Source organism: Denticeps clupeoides, chromosome 3 (genome assembly GCF_900700375.1).
Source record: "Denticeps clupeoides chromosome 3, fDenClu1.1, whole genome shotgun sequence".
NCBI classification, from domain to species: Eukaryota; Metazoa; Chordata; class Actinopteri; order Clupeiformes; family Denticipitidae; genus Denticeps; species Denticeps clupeoides.
In genome coordinates this window covers 27922673-27948365 of record NC_041709.1, presented here as the reverse complement: position 1 = coordinate 27948365, position 25693 = coordinate 27922673, and the positions used below count along the sequence as shown (strand labels likewise).

At 40.7% G+C, this 25693-nt stretch overlaps 2 protein-coding genes across 10 annotated transcripts in view; one reads left to right on the top strand and one right to left on the bottom strand.

Moving 5' to 3' along the window:
- The window catches only part of stx8 (syntaxin 8), a 76965-nt gene that overhangs the window by 26408 nt on the left and 24864 nt on the right, over positions 1-25693 (top strand). For 2 of the 7 annotated variants that reach the window (XM_028974369.1, XM_028974367.1), the window contains exons 7-8: positions 1405-1500; positions 4820-4921. In XM_028974369.1, the coding sequence (XP_028830202.1) occupies positions 1405-1500; positions 4820-4921 (198 nt within the window). Of the gene's footprint in view, positions 1-1404; positions 1501-4819; positions 7141-12984; positions 14643-25693 lie in introns of those variants that run through there. The other 5 variants (XM_028974366.1, XM_028974368.1, XM_028974371.1 and 2 more) reach the window with 5 other exon arrangements.
- ntn1a (netrin 1a) overlaps positions 15551-25693 on the bottom strand; it is a 41385-nt gene continuing 31242 nt past the window's right edge. Inside the window, exons 3-6 of one of the 3 annotated variants that reach the window (XM_028974362.1) lie at positions 24747-24896; positions 23611-23664; positions 19369-19443; positions 15551-16870 (exon numbers count right to left, since the gene is read on the bottom strand). In XM_028974362.1, the coding sequence (XP_028830195.1) occupies positions 16542-16870; positions 19369-19443; positions 23611-23664; positions 24747-24896 (608 nt within the window). In that variant the 3' untranslated portion in view covers positions 15551-16541. The remainder of the gene's footprint in view (positions 16871-19368; positions 19444-23610; positions 23665-24746; positions 24897-25693) is intronic. The other 2 variants (XM_028974363.1, XM_028974364.1) reach the window with 2 other exon arrangements.

The window sequence follows — 25693 nt, the reverse complement described above, 5'->3', positions numbered from 1 at the left end:
TCTGAGAGGGTGGTAAATCAATTTTTGGCTGCCTGCACAACAATGAATCTCCCGTGCCGGTGTCGAGTTGGCAGGATTCAGGTAGGCCATTCCCTACAACCGACGAGTGGAAAAAAAATGTTGTATAGTGGTCCCACCCTGCAATGAGGCTGATCAGAGCACAGGAGCACCTCACCAGAGGCTTACAACTCAACACTTTAATTGCGCTATTTCAGAGCATGACTGCAAAAGCCCAATACTCAAGTATATTCACTCATCAATGCCCATGCAAAAGTTCTTGATTCTAAAAGGATCATGTACAAAGATTAAGAATTTGGAAAGTGGTCCAGATTCACGTTCATAAGGTGACATTTGTCAATTCTCTTTTTTTTTTTTTAGTTTTAATTAAAAAAGTGTGTGAGTGCTGTTCTCTATACCTGGCCTTTTCAAGCCACTCATTTTGAACTGGCACTAGTTAGAACTAGTTTTAGGTCAGGCGTTCTGAGGATTTACATAAATAGTTTATCACAAATGAACAACTTTTTTGTTACATGTATTTTGAAGTTTTATAAATGTTTGACAGGGCTTTTCTCTTTACTTGTTTGTCATTTCACATGACCGTCACTGTAGACTGGAGTGTAGAGTTCAGTGGCCTTCTAACCCTTCTGTTAAGTCTTCCTGTTTGCATTTGGTTTATGTTGTTTTCTTTAGTGTCACATATACTGATGAATATCAAATGCATCTCAGTCATCACACATGTATCACACATGTAGTTCCAGCCATGAACACATGGTAGGACAGGCCTCCAGTCCAAAGAGCCTACCAGACTGCACAGGGAGCAATATACCAGTTTGTACCACAATCTGAAGCTGAAGTGGGATTTTATTGTAAAGACACCAACCACAATGCTGGACAAGTTTGGGCAGGAGAGGCCGCGGATTGAGTTGTTTAATCAATGATTGGGGAGTCAATCGGCACACATTTCCCCTGATGGAAAATAAACACCAGAATGGATTTCTGACCACAGCATTGCATTTTCTTCAGCCGTTGTAAACAATTACAGAGCAAATAAACATTCGGTCAGCTTTTTTCCTTCTGGAACAGCTTGGCAGGATTGATTGCAAGAGAGTGCTTGTATATTGTCTTTTCACTTCTCTTGTCAGAGTTGCGCAAACATTTCAGCCCCATAGGTTTTTGCATAGCGGGTGCAGTCCTGCAGTTGCTACGGCATATTGGAGGCAGCTCAACGCTCCTCTCAGGGCTTAAAGCACCATGCATTAATCCTCTGGGTGAGTTCATTTGGAGTATCCACAGGGATGAAAAAAGTTGGTGTGGGGGAGTTCCGGTAATGACTGTTTTCCTTGGTTATGTTGCCACTAGGCCAACTAGTTTGTGAGGAATGATTGTGCTCTTTGTCCTGTTCAGTTCCCTGGAGCAATCACTGGAGTAAGGAAGGTGGAGTCCTGTGGTCACCCTGGCACCGTTTGACCGTTCCTCTTATACAGTCCTTATATAAGATGGGTGAGTGACCCAGAAACTTTTATGACTTCTGCGGGCAGGGCTTCAGATTTGCAGTTTGATTGCTCATTGACTGATGTCCGAGGTCCAGCTTGAGGGAAAGTTTGATTTTTAGCCATGTCAGGTCTGCTTGTAGGTACAAAAGAAGTTGGTACAAAAGAAGAAAACCTTACAGGAACACCTGAACCTGCCAGCCTCTCACCCGCACTTCATTCACTTCAACTTCCAGTTGTGGGCATGTTTTATGTAAAATCGACTCCATCCTGCCATTTTGATGTCAGTGGAATATCATCACTCATCAACATAACATGTTATGAGGAATTAAAGACACATGGCTTCATCGGAAATTTTTGTTTACTCGTCCCTTAAACACAGTGTTGACCGTTGTGCATGAGATAAGAGCGGTCTGTTAATGGGAAACAGAAACCGGAGTGAGTCACAAATGGAAACAAAATTGGAAATGGACACTGGCGCTGGCAGGGAGTGATGGGACAAGTAAAATCCTTTTCTGCCATATTCTCCTCTGAAGGATTTGTGTCCCGGTCTCCTCGACACCAGACTGAAATGGAGTTCTATGCTGAATGTCCGGCCGGAAAACTGACCTCTTAACAAGTGCATCCTCCTGGAAACCAGGAAGCAAATGAAAGATAATCAAAATATCTGCTTGGCTCGGAGATGGGTGCCTTTTGAGAATGTGTATCATGTGAACACCACAATTGCATCCTGTTGTCGAAATGATAGTAGATGACACCATGGTGGCTCACTTTCTTCATATAAACTCTAAAACTCTAAACACCCATAGCAAGACCCAGGAAACGAGACAGTCATCCACAAGAATGGATTATAGATGCATCTATAAGTGAATGAGTTGGGAGGATGCGTGGCAGGAAATGCAGAGTGTGTTTCATTATGTTTATTGTGTCTGTTCTGTCCATGTACCAAAACACCAATGGCAGTATTTCAGAAGCAGATCAGTTAGGAGCCTTTTTGCATATGTATATATTTTTGTCATTTTCCTCCTATTTTGGTTTCTTATTAACTTTTAAGTTGTATCTTATTAAAACTTTAGATATAATCCTCATTACGGATGCATTTGGAATTGTGAGGGTGGTTTTTTTCTTGCCTTACAATTGCATATTGGCTGTAGAATTTTCTGGGATCCTATACAGATTGGATGTGTCAACTGAATGCAAATGTAAATACTTTTAATGTGATTGGGTCTCAGGTCCATGGGGGCAGGCATTTGTCCACCTATATCATTTCTCTCTTTCTCTGTCAGTTTGCCTTCCTGTCACTTTCTCTCAACCACATAAACACTATTTATCAGACTGGGCTTTTGGTCTGTTTTTCACAAAACAAAAGTGAATTCTTTTAATCTCCTTGTTTTGTGTTGCGAGTGTAATTTGGAAAAGACGTCTAGACTGCACTTATTAACAACGCTGAAAGATTCGCACCTCACCTCCCCATTCAGCAAATGCGGCAAAAGGGAAAAATCTTTATCTTACCTGCTATCATCAGTAGGTCTTTGTTTTCTCCATTTTCCAAATTGCTGTTTTTATGTGTGACACATTCCCGAGGGGAAAGCGCCGGTGCAGGAATGCCACCATTATTCCTGCTTTCCTTGTGTACAGTAAACTGCATCTGTCTGTGGCGATGCTTTTGTCTTATTTCCCTCCACGTTCACCTCACTTCCTGCATTCTGTTGATCTGCAGAACTGATTGAACACTGATCTGTGACATGCCCTAACCTGCAGTCCCATAAAGGTCCCGTTTTGTAGGAATATAGGGAATGTGTGTTAACAATAAAACATCAATCTTGTGTAAATGCCCAGATCTATTGAGTTTTGAGTTCTGCGCCTGTAGATGTTACCAAATAGGCATATACAAAAGGAAACACAGCACAGGAAACTCAGGTTAATGGAACAACCATGGTCCCACTGCTGCTCCCTCTGTTCTCTCAAGCTTTCATTTGTTTTATTTTAAGTCAAAGTGAAAGTCATTGTGAAAAACAGAATAGCACACAATGAAATGTGTCCTCTGCTTTTAACCCATTGCCCTTGGTGGGCAGCCATGAAATGCACCCGGGGGGGGCACCTCAGTTCTGATAATGGGTCCATTTTCTTACTCAATAGGCCATACACTGTCCATTTTTCTGCTCATATCTGTTGAACTCTCTCCAGTGGTGGTGTTCACTGACCATGGACCAGCAAATGCAGCTGCAGAAGGGTCTGGACCTGTAATCAGTGAATAACGATGCTCTAGCCATGAATATGAAATATGTCAGACTGGACTTTTCATTCTTAACACTTACCAATAATGATAAATGTGCGCAAAATGTCAGATTAAAATGAGTGTGCAAGAGGCAGTAATTTCCCCTGCTCATGTACTTTGATTTATCTGGTTCAATTCAGGATGCGGTTGCAGGAGAAATGATAAATCATAACTTTATCTACATTTCATCAAAAGTTAATCTATCCATTATCGCATAGTCATCTCCCTGGGAAAAAATGTGTATAATATTGATTCATTATTGAGGTTATTATTTACATATTCAGTCATGCATTATGTGCACTTTATTTAACATTATGCATTTAAAATTATGCAAGACTATATGGAATTTATGACCATCCATTTTAATTTTTTAGTTAATTTTTTGTTCTTTTTTTTTATTTGGCTGCATAAATTTAGTTCAATTAAAAGTAAAACAGTAAAAGCGGCATACATCTTCAAATAATCATGAGATTTAAGTGCTTCAATTTGTGAATTTGACAATCAGTGTGGAGTCCAAGTCACTCTATTTTGCTAAATGTGCATTTAATTTTTACAGTTCATTTAAACCATTAAAATAAACCGGCAACTGTTCACCATACCTGTTCTCTATACACATACTGTAGGTTACATTTATGGATCGTTTTAGACTTTAGGAAAACTCTTCAATAAGATACATCAACTAGTTAATGTGTATGTGTGTGCATCTGCTGGCTTGCAGCCTTGTGTCTATCAAATCAATATCAATTCCACGCTCATCAATCAAAGGGTTCCAGCAACTGTCTGCCTACGTGAAACGTTCCCACTCAGGCCCACAGATATGCACAGGCAGAGCAGATTACCGCCAGCTTGAGCTGAGGAACCTGGGAATGATGGTGGTGGGCAGGCGGCAAGAGCCTTCACACATTGCCATTCATGAGGCTGGCAGCAAATCAAAAGCAGGAGTCTGCCGTGGTTACAGCTTACTTCAGTATAGGCCATGAAGCCACAAATGCCTGTAAAGGAACAATGTATGTTTGAGAATTTTTTACACTCTTTCTCTGTACTCTTTCAGAGATCATTGATGACCTCACAAACCTCGTGGACAAAACAGACAGCAGGATCCGCAGTGAGACACGGCGAGTAAAGCTGGTGGAGGTGAAGTCTGCTTCCTGCGGTGAGTTTGATCTGCCTCTGCTGCAGATTTACAAGGGCAGTGCACCCTATTTTCCTCTTTTCATGCCATGCCACACTCTGTGAGCTGGGACATCAAGTCCAGACGTGTCCCACATCTCAATAATTTCAATGCCAGACCCTTAGATTCAGTCACCGTGCTAAAGGAGAAAGCAGACAGGCCACCTGGGAGTGATGGAGGATTTCTTCCTGCTGGCATGTAGGAATTTTGAGTTGAAAGAGATGCATACAGCACAAACACTGCATCTGGAAAGTATACACAGCGCGACACTTTACATTTGCAATTTTTCCTAAATTAACAAGGCCAGTTTAACAAATGACCTCTTCAGTTTGTGGGATGCTGTTTGTGGCAGGTGGGACATGTAAATAGAAAAGGCAGCTGGGGGAGAGGGCCATGGAGGTAGCCCATGGTAACCCATGGAGGTAGCTAGAGGTAGCCCAGTAAGGCCTGACCCTTGCTGCCTGGGAAACCATAGCTGCATTGCGACGCCACGGTAACAGGCGGGGGGTGGAGCATGATACAAGAAGCTAATTTTACAGATAATTCCATTTACTTGTCCCCTGCGGCCCCCAGGGGGAGTTTGTTTGACAATCCCAGACCTGTCACTGGGCACATTGTGCTGAAAGTGAGCTTCCCCATGCCATTTGTCTCCAAGCTCTCTCTCATTCATGCTGGGTGCCAAGAGTATATACTGGAGCAATTTAGGAAATTCTATGAGATCTTAATACCAGTTTGCGATTTTGCTTATTTGAAAACCATTATTTTATGGTCACTCATCAGCACCTAAAAGCATATCTGTACTGGCCATTAATTAAACAGCTTGGTTACAAACATCAGTCAGCCACAATGTTAAAACCATTTGCTGCCTAATCATGTATCATGCACTCCAAAAGACCTCTGAAGCTCTCCTTCAGTTTCTGGTACCAAGACATTAACAGCGATTCATGCTATGCCCTGCAGAGGCTCAAATACATTGAGATCTAGTGTATTACCATTGCATTTTCTTCCATCACCTTTGGTCTGTATTGATCACTCCATAACAGGAAGCCCCTAGTAGTAGGGTGGTAGTAGCCTAGTGGGTAACGCACTCGCCTATGAACCAGAAGACCCAGGTTCAAATCCCACTTACTACCATTGTGTCCCTGAGCAAGACACTTAACCCTAAGTAGTCCCTGTAACTACTGATTGTAAGTCGCTCTGGATAAGGGCGTCTGATAAATGCTCTAAATGTAAATGTAAATGTAGTAACAACTTGGTCTTTGTCAGAGCAACACCAACCTTTTTTCTTATGTAGCTATAAATCACATACATTATGTCTCAATGGGCTTTGACAGACCCTACAGTTGACACCCCCCCAGACTTTGACCATTTCTGCACACAAGGAAACAAAAAAGGGACATACTGTGGGAAGGAGTGAGTCAGAGTGAGCCTGCAATTGGTGTCAGTGCAGGGTTGGTAATGATTTGTCCAAGAAAAAAAATATTCTAACAGGTGTAGATAGAGGAAAGTCCAAAGTGCAGTATAGAGCATCTGTCCATGTGTAGAGGTACTTGGACAGTGCACAATGGGTATAGTCAAGTGCAGAGGTGGAAAGTAACAAATTACATTTACTCATGTTGCTGTAATTGAATAGTTTTTGTGAGTAATTTGTAGTTTTTTAAATAGGTAATAGGTCGTTTTTTTAAATAGGTAATTTTACTTTTACTTTTTAAGTATTATACGTTGCTACATTGGAAAAAAAACACGTTAATGAGTAAAAAATGAAATGCCCGTGGGTCCTAGAGCTGGTCAATTACCAGCCAATCATAAAACAAAAAGGCCTACACAATAGCCAATCAGAAAATAGTCGTATTGTATCTGGACAAAATGCAACACAACAATCAATGAAAAGGTATCTGGGAATTCTTCATGTTATTTTGCTACTTGTAACAAAATCTTCCGAAAATGTTGTTGACCCAAATAATAATGCTCCATTCATCACTTCAAGCACAGAGTAAGCCATCATATGTTCTAACAAATTTACAGTTAGTTTGACACAAACAATGATCAGTGCTGAGTGTCTGTAGTAGTCTAAACTTGTACAGCCTGCAACCTGAAAGCATGTGGTAGTAGGTAGAGTAGTAAGTAAGTAAGGGTAGTAGTAGCCTACTGGGTAACACACTCGCCTATGAACCAGAAGACCCAGGTTCAAATCCCACTTACTACCATTGTGTCCCTGAGAAAGACACTTAACCCTAAATTGTTCCAGGGTGACTGTCCCTGTAACTACTGATTGTAAGTTGCTTTGGATAGGGTGTCTGGTAAATGCTGTAAATGTAAATGTATTCACAGCGCATTTGTTTTTCCACATTTTTTGTGGGAATATTCCAAAATAGATTTTTTTTATATTTAAAAATGGCTTAAATACATCCGTCGGTGCCATTTTAAGATCTCTCTAGAGATGTTCAATCGGATTCAAGTATGAGTCCTGGCTGGGTCACTCAAGGACATTCACAGAGCTGTCCTGAAGCCATTCTTTTGATATCTTGACTATGTGCTTAGGGCCATTGTCCTGTCTTAGTTCGAGAGCGCTTAAAGCTGTTTTTCATTGCTGCAATCATCTTTTTCTGTACCCTGACTAGTCTTCCGGTTCCTGCAGCTGAAAAATATCTCCACACCATGATGCTGCCACCACCATGCTTCACTGTAGGGATGGTATTGGCCTGATGATGAGCGTTGCCTGGTTTCCACCAAACGTGCCACCTGGCATTCATACCAAAGACCAGAGAGTTTTGTTTCTTATGGTCAGGCCATGCGCCTTTTACTAAGGAGTGGCTTCCATATGGACACTCTACCATTGTTAAATTGCTGCAGAAATGGTTGTCCTTTTAGAATGTTTTTCTGTCCATAGAGGACCTCTGGAGTTCTGAAAGACTGAACATCTGATTCAGCTCACCTCCCTGACTAAGGCCCTTCTCCCCTGATCAGATTAGGTGGTTGGCCAGCTCTAAGAAGAGTCCTAGTGGTTTTGAACTATGCTCATTGGGACCTTCAAAGCAGCAGATATTTTTCTGTAACCTTCTGTAGATTTGTGACTAGAGACCATCCTGTCTCAGAGGTCTACAAACAATTCCTTTGATTTTGTGCTTGGTTTGTGCTCTGACATGAATTGTCAACTGTGGTAACTTATATAGACAGATGTGTGCCTTTCCCACGTCCACAGGTTGTTTTCCACAGCTTGACTCCAATTAAAGGCAGTGGTGGCTTAGCGTGTAAGGAAACGGACCCGTAGTTGGAAGACTGCCGGTTCGAATCCCAATCGTCCAAGGTGCTACTGAGTACCATCCCCACACACTGCCCCCCTTGCGCCCACTGTCATGGCTGCCCACTGCTTACTAAAGTGATGGGTTAAATGCAGAGGACACATTTTGTTGTGTGCACCTTGTGTTATGCTTGCTGTGCTTCACAATGACAATCACTTCACTTTCAGTTAAGCTGCAGAAGCATCAGGGGAATCAGGAGGCAAATTAGCTTAATTTTGAGTTTTATGGCACAGGCTGAATACTTATGTACAACTACTTTCTCTTTTTTTATCTTTAATAAATTTGCCAAAACCTCAAGTGAACCTGTGCTTGTGGGTGTCACACGGGCACTAACAGCGAAACAGAAAATGGAGTTTTAGGATCACTGCACTGATTAGCCATCAACTTTTGACCAATAAAACTCTAAATGGTCTCGCCCCGCAATACTTGAGTGAACTTTTAGTTCTTTACGACTCACCACGGCCCCTTCGATCAATGGGTGCGGGGTCACTACTGGTACCAAAAGTACAGAAGGTCACAGCTGGGAGCAGATCCTTCTCCTATAGAGCACTGCAGTTGTGGAACAGCTTGCCTGTCAGTGTCTGGGACTCAGACACAGTGTCAGTGTTTAAATACAATCTGAAAACCTATCTGTTTTCTCTGGCTTTTTGTTAAAGTCCTAGACACTCATTTCACTTCACTTTGACACAGTGTCCAGTTTATCACAGAGTCCCCCTGTTAGACACAGACAATGTTAAATTCACCCTAGTTAGGCTGTCCTAATTAGTGTACCGGGCCACTGTAGCACCAATATACCACTATTACCACATATTTCAGTATCGGTCGTACAGTGCAACCGTCTGCCGCTGCTTCTGTTTGTTTTTGGAATCAAGCGCCCAGACTACTGGCAGACTCCAGTGAAGAGACCAACAGATAAATCCTGGTTCCTGACAACTGCTAAACGAGAACATAGCATGAAACGAACCAGAGGGTCACCACAGCCACCACCACAACTGCAGCTTCAGGGATCTTCAAATGGACCAGTGACACCATAATGGATATGTAATGTAGACCATGACACTGGACTACATTCTGGACTTCTCCAACCCTAAAACTGTAGGACTTATTATTATTATTTCATTCTTTCTTTCCTATTGTACAAATCGTCACAAACCCTGCACTGACACCATTTGCAGGCTACATTCTGCAGGCTACATTCTACATTCTGTTCTCTCATCACCACACGGTTCTTTTTCAAAAAATCTATTTTGGAATATGGCTGTAACATAAATGTGGGAAAAATAATGCGCTACTGTGAATACTTTTCGGATGCACTGTATATACTTTTTGCCTGTGTATTCCATACATTATATTGCTCAAACTGACCAAGAGCTTTATAGTCTAATACTGTAGTATTCTGTGGGGCAGGATGCTTTATTTAATTTCTTATATCAGTGTGCTTATTTGTCAGTAAAGACAACTGATATATTTATGTTTGCTATAGAAAGAACAAAAAGCAGTTTGTTAATAAGGAATTTTGACTGTTTCAGATTTGATTTTGGCTTTATTTTCTTTTTTTATTGTAGTGTTTGCGTTTGACCATACAATTCATAATTTGTTTTTTGTGGCCAACTGTGCTTAAAAATGTTTTATGGGGTGGTCTGAACATTATACCACCTAAAAATTGAATACAAACTGTATGGGATGTGTGACTAGTCCTCTCTAGTCGTTTTACATCAAGTAATTAAAAGTAACTAACTTTTACTGAAAGTAAATTTTAAATTAAGTAATTTTTACTTTTACTCAAGTAGATTTTTAGATAGGTACTTTTACGTGAGTAGAATTTAAGCAAAGTAAACACACATTTACCTAATTAATTTCTTTCAGTACTTTTTCCACCTCTGGACCAGTGTCATGGTCTACACTGCTTGTCCATTATAATGCTAATGGCCAATTTGAAAATTCCTGAAGCTTTAGTCATTATGGTGTTGGTGGTTGTGGTAGCAGAATGACTTTTCAAATTCAAGAACTGACTTCAAATTCAAGAACAGCTGTTGTCTGTTACCACTGTCTTCTAAAGACAAATAATGTTTCTGTGCATGATTTTTGAGTTCATCACTTGGATTTGCACAAAGAATGGACTTGTTTGTAGAGTTGTAAGTCATGTGAGGTTGCATGCTTGAAGGAATGAGTAGCTGGGACTGTCAAATTGCCTCTATGTTTTGTTGCCAAGCTGAATACCAAAATGAGATGAGGCTGGTCCTTGTAGTGGGTCAGTGCCTCTGAAGGAACCTTTCCTGTGTGAAGGTGTCGATGGCACTGGCGTGACTCACACTGTGCCTCATTCCTGCAGAACAAGGGCTAAAAAGTTCTAACATACGTTAGACATACGCAGATTTCATTGCTGCTCAAGTTGCTGGAATTCACCACTCTATCAACCAGGAACAGAAATCACACTTGCCAATATCAAGAGTCCTGCTGTAATGAATTTTGTGTCATTGAACAAAGCTATCATGCTGTGACAGGACAGTCAAGTGCCTGCAAGGAAAATCCCAGGCGACATGTAAAAGTTAGAAGATTCCTTTTGAAAAGTTCCTTTTCACCAGAGATGGGCAACAAAGGTTCAATCGGGGTGGATTTCTATATATAGGATTAGTTATTTCCAACAAAGACTTGTGCTCAGGCAGCTCCACCCTCTCAAACCCAAATCCTCTCAGCCTGTACTTCCTGACTCATTCACCTCACTTCCAAAGCAAGAGGTTTTTGGTTTGTAGGAGCCAACAAAGGAGGTCCATTGCTTTCATTAAGGATAGGTGTCCTTCCAGTTAGTGTATGAAACATTTCCTGTCCTTCAGGATGCACATCCGATAAGCCTTCAGTTTAAAGTGTTGCTCACATAAGTTCCTCAGTCCCCCAAATCAGCAGCAGTGTCTTTACATTGTGTGATCAAATGGCAAGGAAGAAAGTCTGAATGTTCTCTCTTTGCACAGCAAATGTGGACATTGCAGTGTTAAGACATAAAAGGAGGCCGGGCTTGTGTGTGAGTGTACAGTGTGGGTTAGGGGTCCTCCAGGACTATGATTGGTTCTTTTTGGACTGTGCTCCAAGCATTGAGTTTTCAGCTTAATAATGCAGGACAGGGTTTAATATTCACCATTTTATATTCTAACCGTAACCTTGGCCCAGTGGAATTTGGGTGGGTGGGGTAGGGAGAGGGGTATAACAATTTCTTGCTACAGACGTGTAGCTGCAGGAGGACTGGCATTTCATAATAACACACCCAATTAATTCCGCTTGTCTTCATCTACTGCTTGCTTTTTGTTTCCCTTTGGGCCCATGGGCAGTTACTCAATGCTAAGGAATGCATAGCAAGTCAGGCAAAATATGACAGAAATGTAAACCTGGAGTACAAAAGGCAAACATGTGAGACAAAAAATCTCTGGTTTTAACCATGACAGCTTACACAAGAACCTGGACATCAGTGGTCTTCTTCTTGATTGCAATTCCTTATAACTATGTTGATGTGGAAGAATAGTTTTGGTAAAACTGTAAAGTGGTGAATATATCTGAAAGTGAAGTGATTGTCATTGTGATACCCTGCAGCACAGCACACAGTAACACAACAAAATGTGTTCTCTGCATTTAACTGTTCACCTTGGTGAGCAGTGGGCAGCCTGACAGGCATCCAGGGAGAAGTGTACAGGGATGGTACATTCCGAGTAGTTTTTTCATCAACAAAATCTTTGGTGAAATATCTTAATAATCCTTTATGACGTAACTAAAACAAGACCATACACAACACAAATGCTGGTCATGTGACAATAACATAATTAAATATATAATATGTGTTTGCTTTATTTTCATGACCATTTACAATGGTAGCTTCTCACTGAAGGCATCAAAACTGTGAATGAACACATGTGGAGTTATGTACTTAACAAAAAAAATATGTTTTATATTCTAGTTTCTTCAAAATAGCCACCATTCTCTCGATGAGCTTCAAGAGGTTGTCACCTGAAATGGTTTTCCAACAGTCTTGAAGGAGTTCCAATAGGTATTTAGCACTAGTTGGCCCCTTTGCCGTCACTCTGCGGTCCAGCTCACCCCAAACCATCTCGATTGGGATCAGGTCCGGTGACTGTGGAGGCCAGGTCTCCACTTTTTTTAAGTTCATAACTCCACATGTGTTCATTCATAGTTTTGATCCCTTCAATGAGAATCTAGCAATGTAAATGGTCATAAAAATAAAGAAAACACATTGAATGAGAACTTGTGACTTTTGGCCTGTATTGTATACTAAAATAAAGTATACAGTACTAAAATATCTCTTCATTTTCGTTGACAAAGACTAGACTTAATGGTATTTCCTTTCATTTAATCGTTTTATTATTATGCAGTATTTCCCATCCATTTCACTAAAATGAAAGCTTGACTCAAAGACTAGACTAAAACTAAAATTAAGACAGGCCGCAAAAACAACTATAATTCTGAGTGAGTTCAGATTTTTTATTAAACCTTGTGTGACAGGAGAGCTGCAGGTTTCTGACCCCAGAGTTATAGAAGACCAGCCATGTATTGCGACCGGCAGCATCACTTAATACTATGAGGGACTTTTAATGTCTTTTTATAACTATGTTGATGTGGAAGAATAGTTTTGGTAAAACTGTAAAGTGGTGAATATATCTGAAAGTGAAGTTATAGTCATTGTGATACTCTGCAGCACAGCACACAGTAACACAACAAAATGTGTTCTCTTTGATTCAGAACATCTGATGTGAAGCTCTTCTTCATTATGTGGAAAATCTGAAGAGCAATAAGAGTATCATCTTCAACGTGATTGTTCCTGTGATTGGGACAGTTTGAGCGCTAGTGATGAACCCAAAATTAAGACACATGTGACTATTTTATACATGTAAGTGCAAAGGGATTGGGTATTTCATTTTAGGCTATATACTGGAACAAATCTGCTGCTTGCTTGGTTGTTAGTTAGAAATTTTGAAATTTGACACCACAGGGGCACATTTACCCCTGAAACTTTTACTTGGAAGAGCTCAGATGATTTTTGGAGAAATGCACCAACAGCAGCATTTTTAAAGCTCAGCAGTGTGGTTCCATTCCAACAGGTCCTTCCCCCATTAGAACCAGCAAATGTAGACACGGGCACCATCTTGGTCTTATTTGATCTGACACTTCTTGTTTTTCAGGAACTACAACTTATATACAGTAAAGCTTCAGTAGTTCCTTCACAGACCACTCTGTTCATGGACAACTCATGAACGTCTTCAAGCACTTGTCTTTAATTTCATTAGTGCTTTAGGAAATTGTAGTTGTGGTGGTGGTCTAACCTCAGATTTTTTCTCCTTCATTGCAGGAATGTTGACAGTGATTGTTCTCCTGCTAATCGCTATAATCGTGGTGGCTGTCTGGCCGATTTGAAGGTGATAAAATTAATATAATCCAACTTGGATGGTTTAGAGAGCACAATGCTCAATCATGTTCCTCATTTTCTTCTTTTTCTCACTTTCTGTGTGAAAATGAAGCTACTGCTGAGCAAAGCAGATGATTTGTGCAGAATACTGATTGGGTTTGGGTGGTCCTAACACCTGACCTGACTTGCCACTTCTGTACATTATAGGTATGTTTCTAAAAGTTTCCAATAAATGAAATTTACAGTTAATAGACACTCTGATCTGGATGAGCAAATGTCTAAATTAAAAAAAAAAAATCTAATAAATAATATATGTGAGCATTGTACTTCTTGAAGACAATTTAGGCAAAGACTCGTACAGTTTCAGTCCTGACCCAATTATGTCCATGAAGATCCATGATAATATTATGTTCATTTTATGTGTTCATGCTACAGATTACACCATTGTTTTCCCTCATAATTGGAGCAATTCTGTCTTGTAAGACTATATTGATAATTAACACAATGTCCCAAAATTCATATGTAAATATACAATGGTAAAACCACTGATTCTTGTCAGATTTTCTTTTGTTATTGTTGGATTTTTTTGTTATTAATGGATCATGTTAGCAGTGTGACTTAGTAGAACTGTTCATAATGCAAGAACATAAGTGTTTAGTTAACAGCAACATTTTCACTTTGATACTATGAATGTTAATGATAATATCCATCATTTATATATATATATATATGTACCAAATTAATAAATTTGTAATTATTAATAAATCATTCTTCAAATAAATGTACAATGTAACTAAATGTAAAGATGCACTAGTTTTATATTTTAAGTACATTCAGTTTCTTAATTAAGACTATGTGATATGTTTATGTCATTGTTTTACATATTGTGGTGTAGCCTAAATTTACATCTAATCCACTGAACTAACAAATTCCACCAAATTATGACTGTTGTCTGTGCCATTTATCATTATAAATGTCACATGATTTTAAACTATTCATAAAAATATTTTTGACTGTTTCCTACCTATGAATTGAATAACATTGTGATTAATGTAATCGCCCAGTCCCTGTGAACTGTGGGCTTAGAATATTGAGACAAGGCATCTGTCTTGATGGCTGTCTTCAACTGTGGATGGACATCTATGCACCACACCCCAAACTAAAACCATCTGGGCCAGATCATCCCTTTGTCCACCAACAACAAAGAGAGTGGACAGATAGAACCCTAGTGATGAGATAAAAGGATTTATTTTCTCTACCAGGCTGCTGTTCAGTAGTTTGCGTTTCTGTCATCTGCTTTATGAATCACAAAAATCTAAACAGTAAAAAACAACAACATTAATGTCATAAAATACATCCATATAATAACCAATATATATTAGTACACACAATCAAACAACATGGCAGATGTCTTGCATTGGAAACAGTAAAATTTACATTTCATGTGAGTTCGGACAGGAAGTGATGCTCCGATAGAACGATCTGAAATTAGTGAGTGACAAACGTGATTTTGATAATGATTATTGCAAACACTGATACAAAGATGGACAGTAATGTGTAATCATGTATAAATAGTTTTATCCGATTATAATTTTTTTAATCTGCTCTCTTTATGCTCTCCAAAATAAAAGATAGAAAAGTTGGACTATTTCTAATAAAAATGGAATTAATAAAATGTGAATAAAAAGTTTTTTAAGCAAATAAAAATATCACTGTGAGTTAATATTATATGCTAATTAAAAAAAAAAACTTAACAGACTATTTTTGCACCATTTCATAGTACCTTCACAAGACCAGACAGTAGGTGTGAACTTAAACAGAGAAAAGGACCATTGGACATGGGAAGCCCAAATAGATATGTACACTGTGATGAAATTAATTGAGCTGCAGACTAATATTATGTTACATACAATATTTTTGCGTTGATGAGAGAATAGTCACTGTGTCTTTTACATCTGTGGTATTTTTTTTTTTTTTTCACGCCGCTGATATGTATGCAGTAATAATTGCATATTCCAGTGGTGTCAAAAAGACAGAAATTCAGGTGCAGATAGCTGTTGCAATTATTACATACCTTCTCCTAAATTCACCCACAAAAATAATACTGTTTTTCTGGACATAGAATCATAGATGGGATGAATTTGGCTGAATATACAGATGTCAGCGGTCACATGGGGATTGTTTGTTGTGCTCACACACAGAAAGTGTCTGGATAAAGTCCAGAAATTTTAATTCATCATTTTGCTTGCAGAGGACGTTATAAGCATCGAGACAGGCATCAACCATCACATTTCAAAATAAAGAGAATCAACCCAGACAAAACGAAGTGATGTGCGTACGCAAACCAAAAAACTTTCCGTCTTGTGTAGTGTTTGTCACAGAATACAACTTTTCAACCTGGTGCAGAGTTCTACCTTGAGACCAAAACATTGTGAGACCTTTTATGGATCAACTGTTTACATATACATTTCTGATTTGAATGATTTATGATAGAATGTGTTGATTTTGATACAATAAATAATTCTCAGGAATAATGATGCATTTTGCTATACCTATTATGAGCCCCCTTTCCCCCCAGTCTTCTTTTCTTATGCTGGTGATTTGTTTAGCATCAGACTGGTCATTACAATTTGTCCAAGACATGAAGAAGTTGTGCCGAGTCAGAACGGTCAAATAAAACTACCTTCTACACTGGTGTAGGTGCAAACTTGGCAAAATCCTCAGAGCGAAAGAACTGCTGGGTGAGCTCATTCACAGAAAGTTCCTAGAAACTGGCCTATTAATCTCTTCATGCCAATTTTCCATGCAGTCTGTCCCAAGCCAATGTCTTTTGTTGATTTTTTGTCCAGTTGTGGCCCTCCCTCCCTCTCTCCTTGTCCAGACCTGTCCACTTTTAGGCCTTTTTGCACTTGCCCTTCTTCTCGCGCTGCTGGAACTTCCTCAGTCTCCGAGCCCACGTGTCCCTCCACTGGATGACCAGGCTGCCCTTGTCTGCCACCATGCCACCCTGGCTGGGTGACTCCTCATCATTGCCCAGCAGCAGGTACTTCTTGCCCGGGTTGATTTTGGGACACTTGCAGGCCACATCCTTGGTGCGAACCCATAGGAACTGGTCACCACGGCGGATGCGGCTCTCGCCCTGCTTGTAAACGGAAATTATGTTGACGGTGAACTTCCACCACTCAGTTGTTTTGTCAGCCTTTAGGATATGAACCTGAACAGCTGAGGGAGTAGAAGAAGAATTTTGTCAATGATGCATTGAGAACAGGCTTGTTTTTTTTTAGAACAGGGTGAAAAAGGTCATTTATAAAAGGTTTTTGTCAGTTATTTTTAAAAAATAAAATCTGTATTCATTGCACAAAAAGTGAAATATTTTTTGTTTGACCTTTCCCACTATATTATCCCACCATTAATATTGTTTTCAAAAGCATGAATTCCAACAAAGGTAATTTTAAGGTACATCTTAATTAGTTTTGTTTTTGATGTTAAACAAATAACAGTACAGGATCGTGAAACAGTAGAAGAACTCAAATTAAAAGAAAAAGTTTGGTAAAGAATCTTTTATGTAAAATCATCTTTTATGGAGAATCTCAGATGTAAGGATCCTCTGTTGTCATTTTTGTTCTTCGCTTTGTTAAAATGTCAAAAGGAACCTCCAAAGAATTGAATCAATAAGTCAACTAGTCATACTGCAAAAAGAGAAGTGGTAGAGCTGTTCTTTGTGTCATATGACACTTCGGTCCTTCATGTAGATGTGGAGAACGTGACTACGAGAACTGTTGGTTTGGTGACACTACACCATATCTACACCAGAAAAAAAAGTTTGCAGACCATCAGGTGAAATGGCATCAGTGGTCAGGTTTTCTACTGTGCATTCCTCCTTCCCAGTCCAGCCCAGCACTCCTCCTCTCAGTTCGAGTTGTCACGGCTGTAACAGCTGGGAATGCATCTGTCAACAGCGGAAGCGCTCCAGCTCTTGCCCGTCTCATAAATTTCCCTGGTAAAAGTTACCTTTCCAAAATCAGATTTTCCTTAAACAAAGACAGAACTCTGGAGACTGATGGAAAATGCAGAGATGACTCAAGGAGTGGGAGATGAGAAGACTTCAGATCAGTCAGTTGGGAGGTCCCTAAAATGCATATGTTTAATGTCTATTTCTTATTTCTTAAGTGTTTCCTTTGACTGTTGGTTGTTTCCATGTTCATGAAATGTTTATATCTTTGTTACATACATTACATACATATACATTGTTAAACTGTAATTAAATGAAAGGCTGTTCAAACCCCACTTACTACCATGATTAACTCCACATCCACATGTACACATAACTACAAAGACATGGGATAACAAATGACTATTAATGAAACAAACTTAGTGAACCTATTAGTGATTGCAATTTAACTGGGTTCTTCATATGAAATGTAGAAAATGCACAATGGCCCCTTAAAGTGAATCCTTTCTCAGATTTACCGATAATCTCATTGACCACATCTGATGCGTCCAGAGCCCCAGCATGGAGGCACTCGCCGCTTTGTCCCTCTCAGTCATGTCACAAAGCCCCCCTGGCGGAGGAGAGGATCAGGTCTGGGCCATGCTGGGCAGTTGGCCACAGTAGGGGAGGCACAGGGAGGAAATTGGCAGTAATTTGTGAGTGAGGAGGACTGTAACGAGGAAACAGTAGGGGTTTCCTCCCACATCCAGCCATCTGAGGCTGAGGGCTCTATGTGTGTGTGTGTGTGTGTGTGTGCTGACAGGACAACAGAGCTGAGATCATGTTGCTGTACTGGGGCTGCAGGGAAGCTTCTTGTTGGCCCTCGGGCCCACAGGCCTTAACACATTAACAGTTGGCCAGACAGAGCACATAGATCTCTACTGTATGGCTCCATCAGCATCATAAATCCATGTAGTATTTAGTTTAACTCAACCAGTCTCTCCAACAAAATTATGAGTAAAGTGATTATTTTACTATGGATATTTCATCCTACTATTAGATAAACTTGTATAACACCCTCTTTTTGGAACATTAAGATACCTCTGCCCCCTCATCATATCACACTCATCTAATTTTTATACTGCCTTCAATTTCTGCACATATATCTAATTTACATTTACAGCATCTCAAATTAGTTTGAAATGGACATAATTATACACTTTTGCTTGGCCCTTTGAGTTTTGTCACATTATATGAAACAGGTTTTTGGATCTCAGGGAAAAAGAAATGTGGCAGGCCAGATGTGCCTGTCTCTGTATGTCACTAAATCTGTTAAAACATTTGAGGATGGCGGTGCCTCATTTGACCTGTTAACCCCCACCTCCTGACACTGGTGGGAAAGGGGGAGGTCGGATGGAACATCTGATGCCTTTCAATGACAGCCGAATTCCTTCTGGACACAGGAATGCCTGATTGGCCCGGGATCTTCCCTTAATGAGGACACCCACCCATCCCAACACCTCCTATTCCCATCCAATGCAGTGCTCCGCCTGATCCGCTTTTCCTCTTAAAAACCTGCTAAGCCGTCCATCAAGGTCAGCTCCTCCTGGAGCTCTATAAGCCTTCCTCTGATGGCCTTTCCTTCTGTTTGATCCTTTGACTTCCTTCTTGAAAAGCCCAAGTGAGCAATCAGCACAATATGCCAAAGGGACTTGCAAAGAATAAAGATGTACACTGTGTTTATATATGTTTGTGTGTGTGTGTGTGTGTGGGTGTGTAGATCACTCACCGTAATCTTTCTTGCAGTACTTCTTCATGTTTATCTTCAACTTGCCCTTTGATGCCTTGCAGTAGGAGTCACAGTCTACATGTAGAAAGACAGACAGGGACAGAGAGTGAGACGGCTCTCCACTTGTACATGGGCTTTTGAAAGAACCGTTAGCCTCTTGAGATGCCCATCTGCCCTGTTCAATTGTGTCACCCTAATAGGGTTTATGGGGCATTGAGCAGGGTGCCCTAAGCGCTATAGAAAAGGGGAAAACAAAAGGTCCCGTGCACTCCAGACTGTGTCCATCTGTGTCCCTCAACCTCAGAGGGGCCGCACCCATTGTGCCCACTTGCTACCAAAAAAAGGAGCCCCCCACCCTTGCCTGCTATGAAAGTACCACCAAGGAGCTGATTAAGGCCTATAAATGCCCACCCTCCACCCTGCTCCAGCAGACCCCTAACCCCTCCAACCTCCCCACAGGGTCAGTGTCGGGATTTGGCATTTATTGCACTGGGGTTCAGAGAGGTGTTGGAGGGGTGCTGGGTGGGTGGGGCTCCACAGGGTCGCGTTCGCACAAAGGGAGATCAGGGAGGAAATTAGCAGCCCATGAAGCATTAGAGTGAAGCCATTTGGTGTCTGCTCTGCCAGGGGTGAACAAATAAATATTGGGGGAGCCTCCAAAGTGCTGATTCAACATCGCTAACTTGCCTGCCTCACGACTAACCCTTAGCCCATGTTGGTGACTTGTGTTAACCTTGATGCAACTAGTGCTTAACAATGTGAGACCCAGCTCAAAGAAAGATGAATCTCATCCCTTTCCCTCCCTTTTTGACTCCTTTTCCAAGAAACACAAATTAGATCCAGTGTCACCACCCACATATTGTCATGATTTTGTAAGGGAAAGCGGGCTGTAGGCGAGGGAGGGGCGGCTTGGGCAAGCAGAAGACCTTTCAGTTTGTCTGAATATGAACAATCTTCATTGTTTTGGGCACCTCTCACTCTCTGCCTGCCTTTTACTCTCCCTTTATATCCTGTGTGAATGAGGTTACCAGGGTAACCGTGGAAAGAGAAGAAAATGCCCAACCACCCACAAAAAAGTGAGGTTTGGGGTACTTGCAGAAGCAAGGGTGGGGGTTAGTAAACTTCGAATCAGTAAGAACAGTGCAATTAAAGGTGAAAGCAAGATGCGCACCATCGGTAAACTGAAAGAGACAGAGGAGTCCATATCAGAACAGCCTGATTACCATCTAAATGAGAAAGGGCTGTGGAACAGGGTGCTTTTGTTTTGCCATGGTCCCCTTGATGCCATCGTGATACTTCTCTTTGATGCCCCTCTCATTTCCCATTAGATTAAATCATAACACTGACAGAACGAGTTCATACAAAAGCAACTATCTCCATTGGAAAAATAAAGCAAGTGAAAATCAGTACCACTAATCATCAAAGATTCAGGGGATCCTTCCCATTCTGACCTGATATCATTATCGGTAATTATTTGATTAGCATACAGAAGGAATTACTGGGTCAAACGTTGATTTGTATATGATCTGATACTCTAATGCTAATGTTAACAAACTGTACAACCACTGGGAGGGAGCTGGTATGACTACTAAATGGAGTAATGATGCTAGCATATCCCTGTGGTGGTTACGTGTTCGAATCCCAAACTGGCAAGATGCACTGAGGTCACCTTGATTAAGGCACCGTCCCCACACACTGCTCTCCGGGCACCTTTCATGGCTGCCCACTGCTCACCAAGGGTGATGGACTAAATGCAGAAGACACATTTCAGATGTCTTAACTATTCCTACCATATGTCTCTGCTTGGGTTTTTACAACTTATAAAGGACACTTGCTTGTATATCAATGAAAAGTCACATACTAATAGTGAAATGTTTAATTTCAAAGTGAAACATACAAACTACTTATAACAACCTAAAATGCCCAGTGCTTTCAAAATACAATATTCTACAAAATTAAATAAATCACAAAAAACTGTTTACATTACTGTCGAACGACAAACCCTAGTAAAACAACTGTTTTGATTATATTTGGCCATTATAAAATCCCGTATTATAGTTCTTATGTTTAACCAAAACGTTGTTTGAAGGCTGACTTGGTTAAGGTTAAGGCTAAGGTTAAGATTTGTAAACTGAGGTGAATTTCTTTAGGAAACCTTCAAAGTTTGAGAAAAGTTAACTAAACAGCTAAGAACAGTCTAAATAGTTAATGCCTACGTTTAGCCAAAACGTTGTTTGGAGGCTGACTTGAACACAGGAATGCATAGCTTCGCTATCTTAGCCTAGCTTAGCTAAGGTTAAGACTTATAAATAAAAACGGGATTTTATAATGGCCAAATATATTCAAAACAATTGTCCAGCCTTACCTATGAAATGTAATCCCCCGGGATCTGGTTTGGAGCGTACAGCGGTTTGTACAGCCCCAAGCAGCACAAGAGTGATGCATTTTTATGCACTTCTCTCCATAGACATGTATACGCTTCACGCCACAGCAGCGCCTATCGCAATATGGCGGCAACGTCGACGTACGATGCAGCGCGTCATGCGGCGTGAAACTTCAGTCAGCTCGCAAACTTTGAGAGAATGAGAGAATGGATCAGATATGTCGCCAATCCAATCCATGTACTAATCATTTAAATTGCAGCTTTTTGCGTTCATGTAATTGCACAGACTGACATCGTGATTACGATTGCGATTAGATTAATCATGCAGCAATATTTTGGACCATGGTGGCCAGGTCACCACTGTTCTGGCAAGTAAGTTTTTGTCTGGAGCAAAGCTGCAGACAAAGCCATATCATGGTCTCAGAAACCATCTCACTGTTCCTAGGATGCTAGAGTCTGCAATGCAATCCCCACCATGTTCTTATCATCCTCTCTATCACTGCGGGGTCTTGGCCCCAGTCACTGCCATCATTGGCAGGGTTCAATCTTCCCTGCATTGCATTCCTCTGAAGACATTTCGTTCAGTTCCCAAGTGTGTGTGTGTGTGTGTGTGTGTGAGAGAGAAAGAGGGAAAGACACAGGGGGGGACTGCTAACTCACACCATCCATGACCTCCTGCACAATATGTGTTTTGTCTGGCTCCCGCAATCGGAGGCATTTGCCATGCATTCCAGCCCTCTCCATGTGGTCAAGGAACCTATTTCTGAAGAGACAAATTAACACCCTTCCCCCGATCCAGCCGTCCATCCATTTCTTCATACCCTCCACCCCAAACCTGTAGAGGCACCTGCTGTACAGCTGTCTGCTGTCCTGCTGCAGGGAGTCCACAGGTCCTCAGAATCTCACAGAGGGGGGAGGGCCAATCTGGACAGTGTGTTGACTGAGCGCCAGGTGGGAGGGGCCAATGCCCCTGATAGGCAGAGAACATCTGTTTGTAATCAGCGATTAGACTAGGCACCACCACCAGACCCCCATCCACCCAATGGTTCAGCTATCCCAATTGTACAGCTATCCTATGGCTGTGGACCATCAGAGCACAAAGTCTGGGTGGTCTGGCAGGTCCATTTGATGGGAGAACATCCATCAATACATGAAGCCTGTCTGCTCCACCCCTCAATATACTGAAAATACATACAGTCTTCTGAACCGATGTAGTTTAAGTAACTAAGACTTAAAGCAGACCCAACATTTGGGTAAATTCCTGTAAGAATTTTGTCTCAAAATTCCACCATTTGTCAGATCCTTATAGCAAAACTTCCTCTTAAAGACTCATCTAATGTGTGGCCCTTTCTGACTTCTGAATGAAGTCTTAAAAAGTGAGGGGCTTTGTGGAAATGTGCTTCCTTCCCTCGTCAGCTCGTGGACCTGACAGCCACACTCTAGCATTGTGGGAGAAAGCTCTGCATGTCAAGAGACGTCCGAATCTGCCCGAAAAAGCTCTGCTCAGAATAAAATCAACAAATCAACAAGTCCCATTGGCACCCTGCTGTGAGCTAGTTAGACTGATTAATTGAAGGAAGAGAAGAAGATTAAAGGAGCTCTATCCCAAGGCCATGAGTAACTGATTTAATATTTATGAACTGCTGCAAAATGAGGCAAGAGGGATTCAATTTGCCTTTCAAACATGGACCTAGTGTGAGAAAAGTGAGTTTTACCAAATCTCAGAGTCCCACACTTATCACCCACCAGACCCAGACCTTGCTATTAAAATGTTCGCAAACAATTTCAGTCCGGATGAAACATCAGTGGCCTCAATTTTCCTTTACTGCTTTAACTTGAGACCTGCCTATCTCACTCACCTGAAGGCTCTTCGGTGCTGGTTGCTATGGTGGTTGGTGGTGCAATTGGGATTTCTGTTAAGAGAATAAAATAATTTAGGGATTTAAACAATAAATTAACCGTTAAACCATGAAACTTTAATAAAACTATAATCCTACATGGACTAATAGGACATGATTTAAAATCTGACTTGAAATTGTGACTTGTGGCAAACGTGTATAAACACAACTTGATTCTTTCAACTTGACTTGAACTTGGACAGGATTTACAGGTACAAACAGAGAGAATCTGGATAAAAGACTATATATATACACACACACACACACACACACACACACACAAGCAATGTCAATAATACAATAACCAATTGATTAAAATTATTAATCAGAAAAAGTCACAGAAAGGGAACCAAGTACAGCTGGGCAGAATTAAATGAATAAAAATATGAATAATACAGATAAAGATTATATTTAAGAAAGAATATGCAGTATTGGGCCATGCAAATAACACATTTGTTAAATTAAAGATGAACGAAATAATCAAGTCGTCTAAGTTTAATGATCTTTAACTAATTTTCTTTTTAAATGATATTAAACTAAATCAAGAAGAATTGAAAATGTAATGATTTATCCATGTAAACACATAAAAACTTTTCACTATCTGAAATTAAGTGAAATCAATCTTTGGAGTGAAAAGAAGTGAAATCAACTTTGGTTCTTTTGCCAATTAAAACAAAATTGGATATGAAGCCTTGAGTTATATTCAATAACCTAATCATTGAAACATTCACCATTTTTATCCTGTATTATGAACTGTTGTAAAATTAGAACTAAGCATATGATCACTGGGACTCCATTAATACGACTTTCCCAGGAACCTCTGAAGATATACGGCTCCTGTGAGTTTACAGTTTGAATTGATCCCCATCTTCCTCGCCAAGAATGTCTTGAGGGTCTCTCATTTTCATAACCGCTTTGTTTTTTTATCCAAGTGCTGTTTCATTGACAAAAGCACCAAACCAGAGCCATGTGAGTCAAGGCTGCTTCTGGCTCTAATGTCTTTGAATAAAAGCCATGAGGCTAATCCATTTTCTCCAACACATTCTGTGGATTTATATGGTGAGACACGGGAAGGTTCAGGAGACTGATCCACATACTTATGCAGGGGGCAATGGGTGAGCGACTCTGCTGGTAGCCCTTAGCACAACGGTTGCACGTGATACCCGTCACACCATCTTTACATGGACATTGGCCTGTGGTTTGGTTACAGGTTTTGCCCGCAGCCCCCACAGGATGGCAATCACATGCTGTGAGAAACAAAGGAGAAGAGATGAGAGGCAACAAGCACACACACACACACGTTAATAACAAATTCACCTACTGACAGAAGAAGCAGCAGCAAAGAGAAAAATGCCTACATCTATTTAGAGCTGTGGGAAGAAGATTCAGCAATTTCAGCTTTAGAAGAAGAGGGACAAAAAGTCAAGATGAATGTACAGCATCATTATGAAGAACAAGGGTTGAAGAGCTTCTCCTTGTGAGTCTTTACCACATCAGGAAATCGAATAGAGGACCTTATTTTTGAATCAATGCCAAATACTTTTACATTTCCTCCAAATTTGGGAGGTCCAAATGACATATGGTTTAATATGCAGGGAATATCAAACCTAAGTTGCTCCAGGAGGACTGTCCCTGTAACTACTGATTGTTAGTCACTCGGGATAAGGGCGTAAATGTGATGTGATTGTCACTGTGATACACACCACACAACAAAATACGTCCTCTGCTTTTAACCCATCCCCCTTAGTGAGCAGGGGGCATGACAGGCACCCCAGGGAGCAGTGTGTGGGGACGGAGCTTTGCTCAGTGCCACCTCAGTGGCACCTTGGCGGATCGGGATTCGAATTGGCAACCTTCTGATTATAGGGCCACTTCCTTAAGGCCTCACATAGACATATTTTAATCCAATCAAAACCCTATCATAATGATCCTATTACTTTTTGAAAGCAGTCAAAAAATATCCTGGGACATCCTGATTAGGGAAAAATACTGCAACACCATGCTAGAGAGCACACTGAAAAGAATCAATGCTGAACCTATGCTG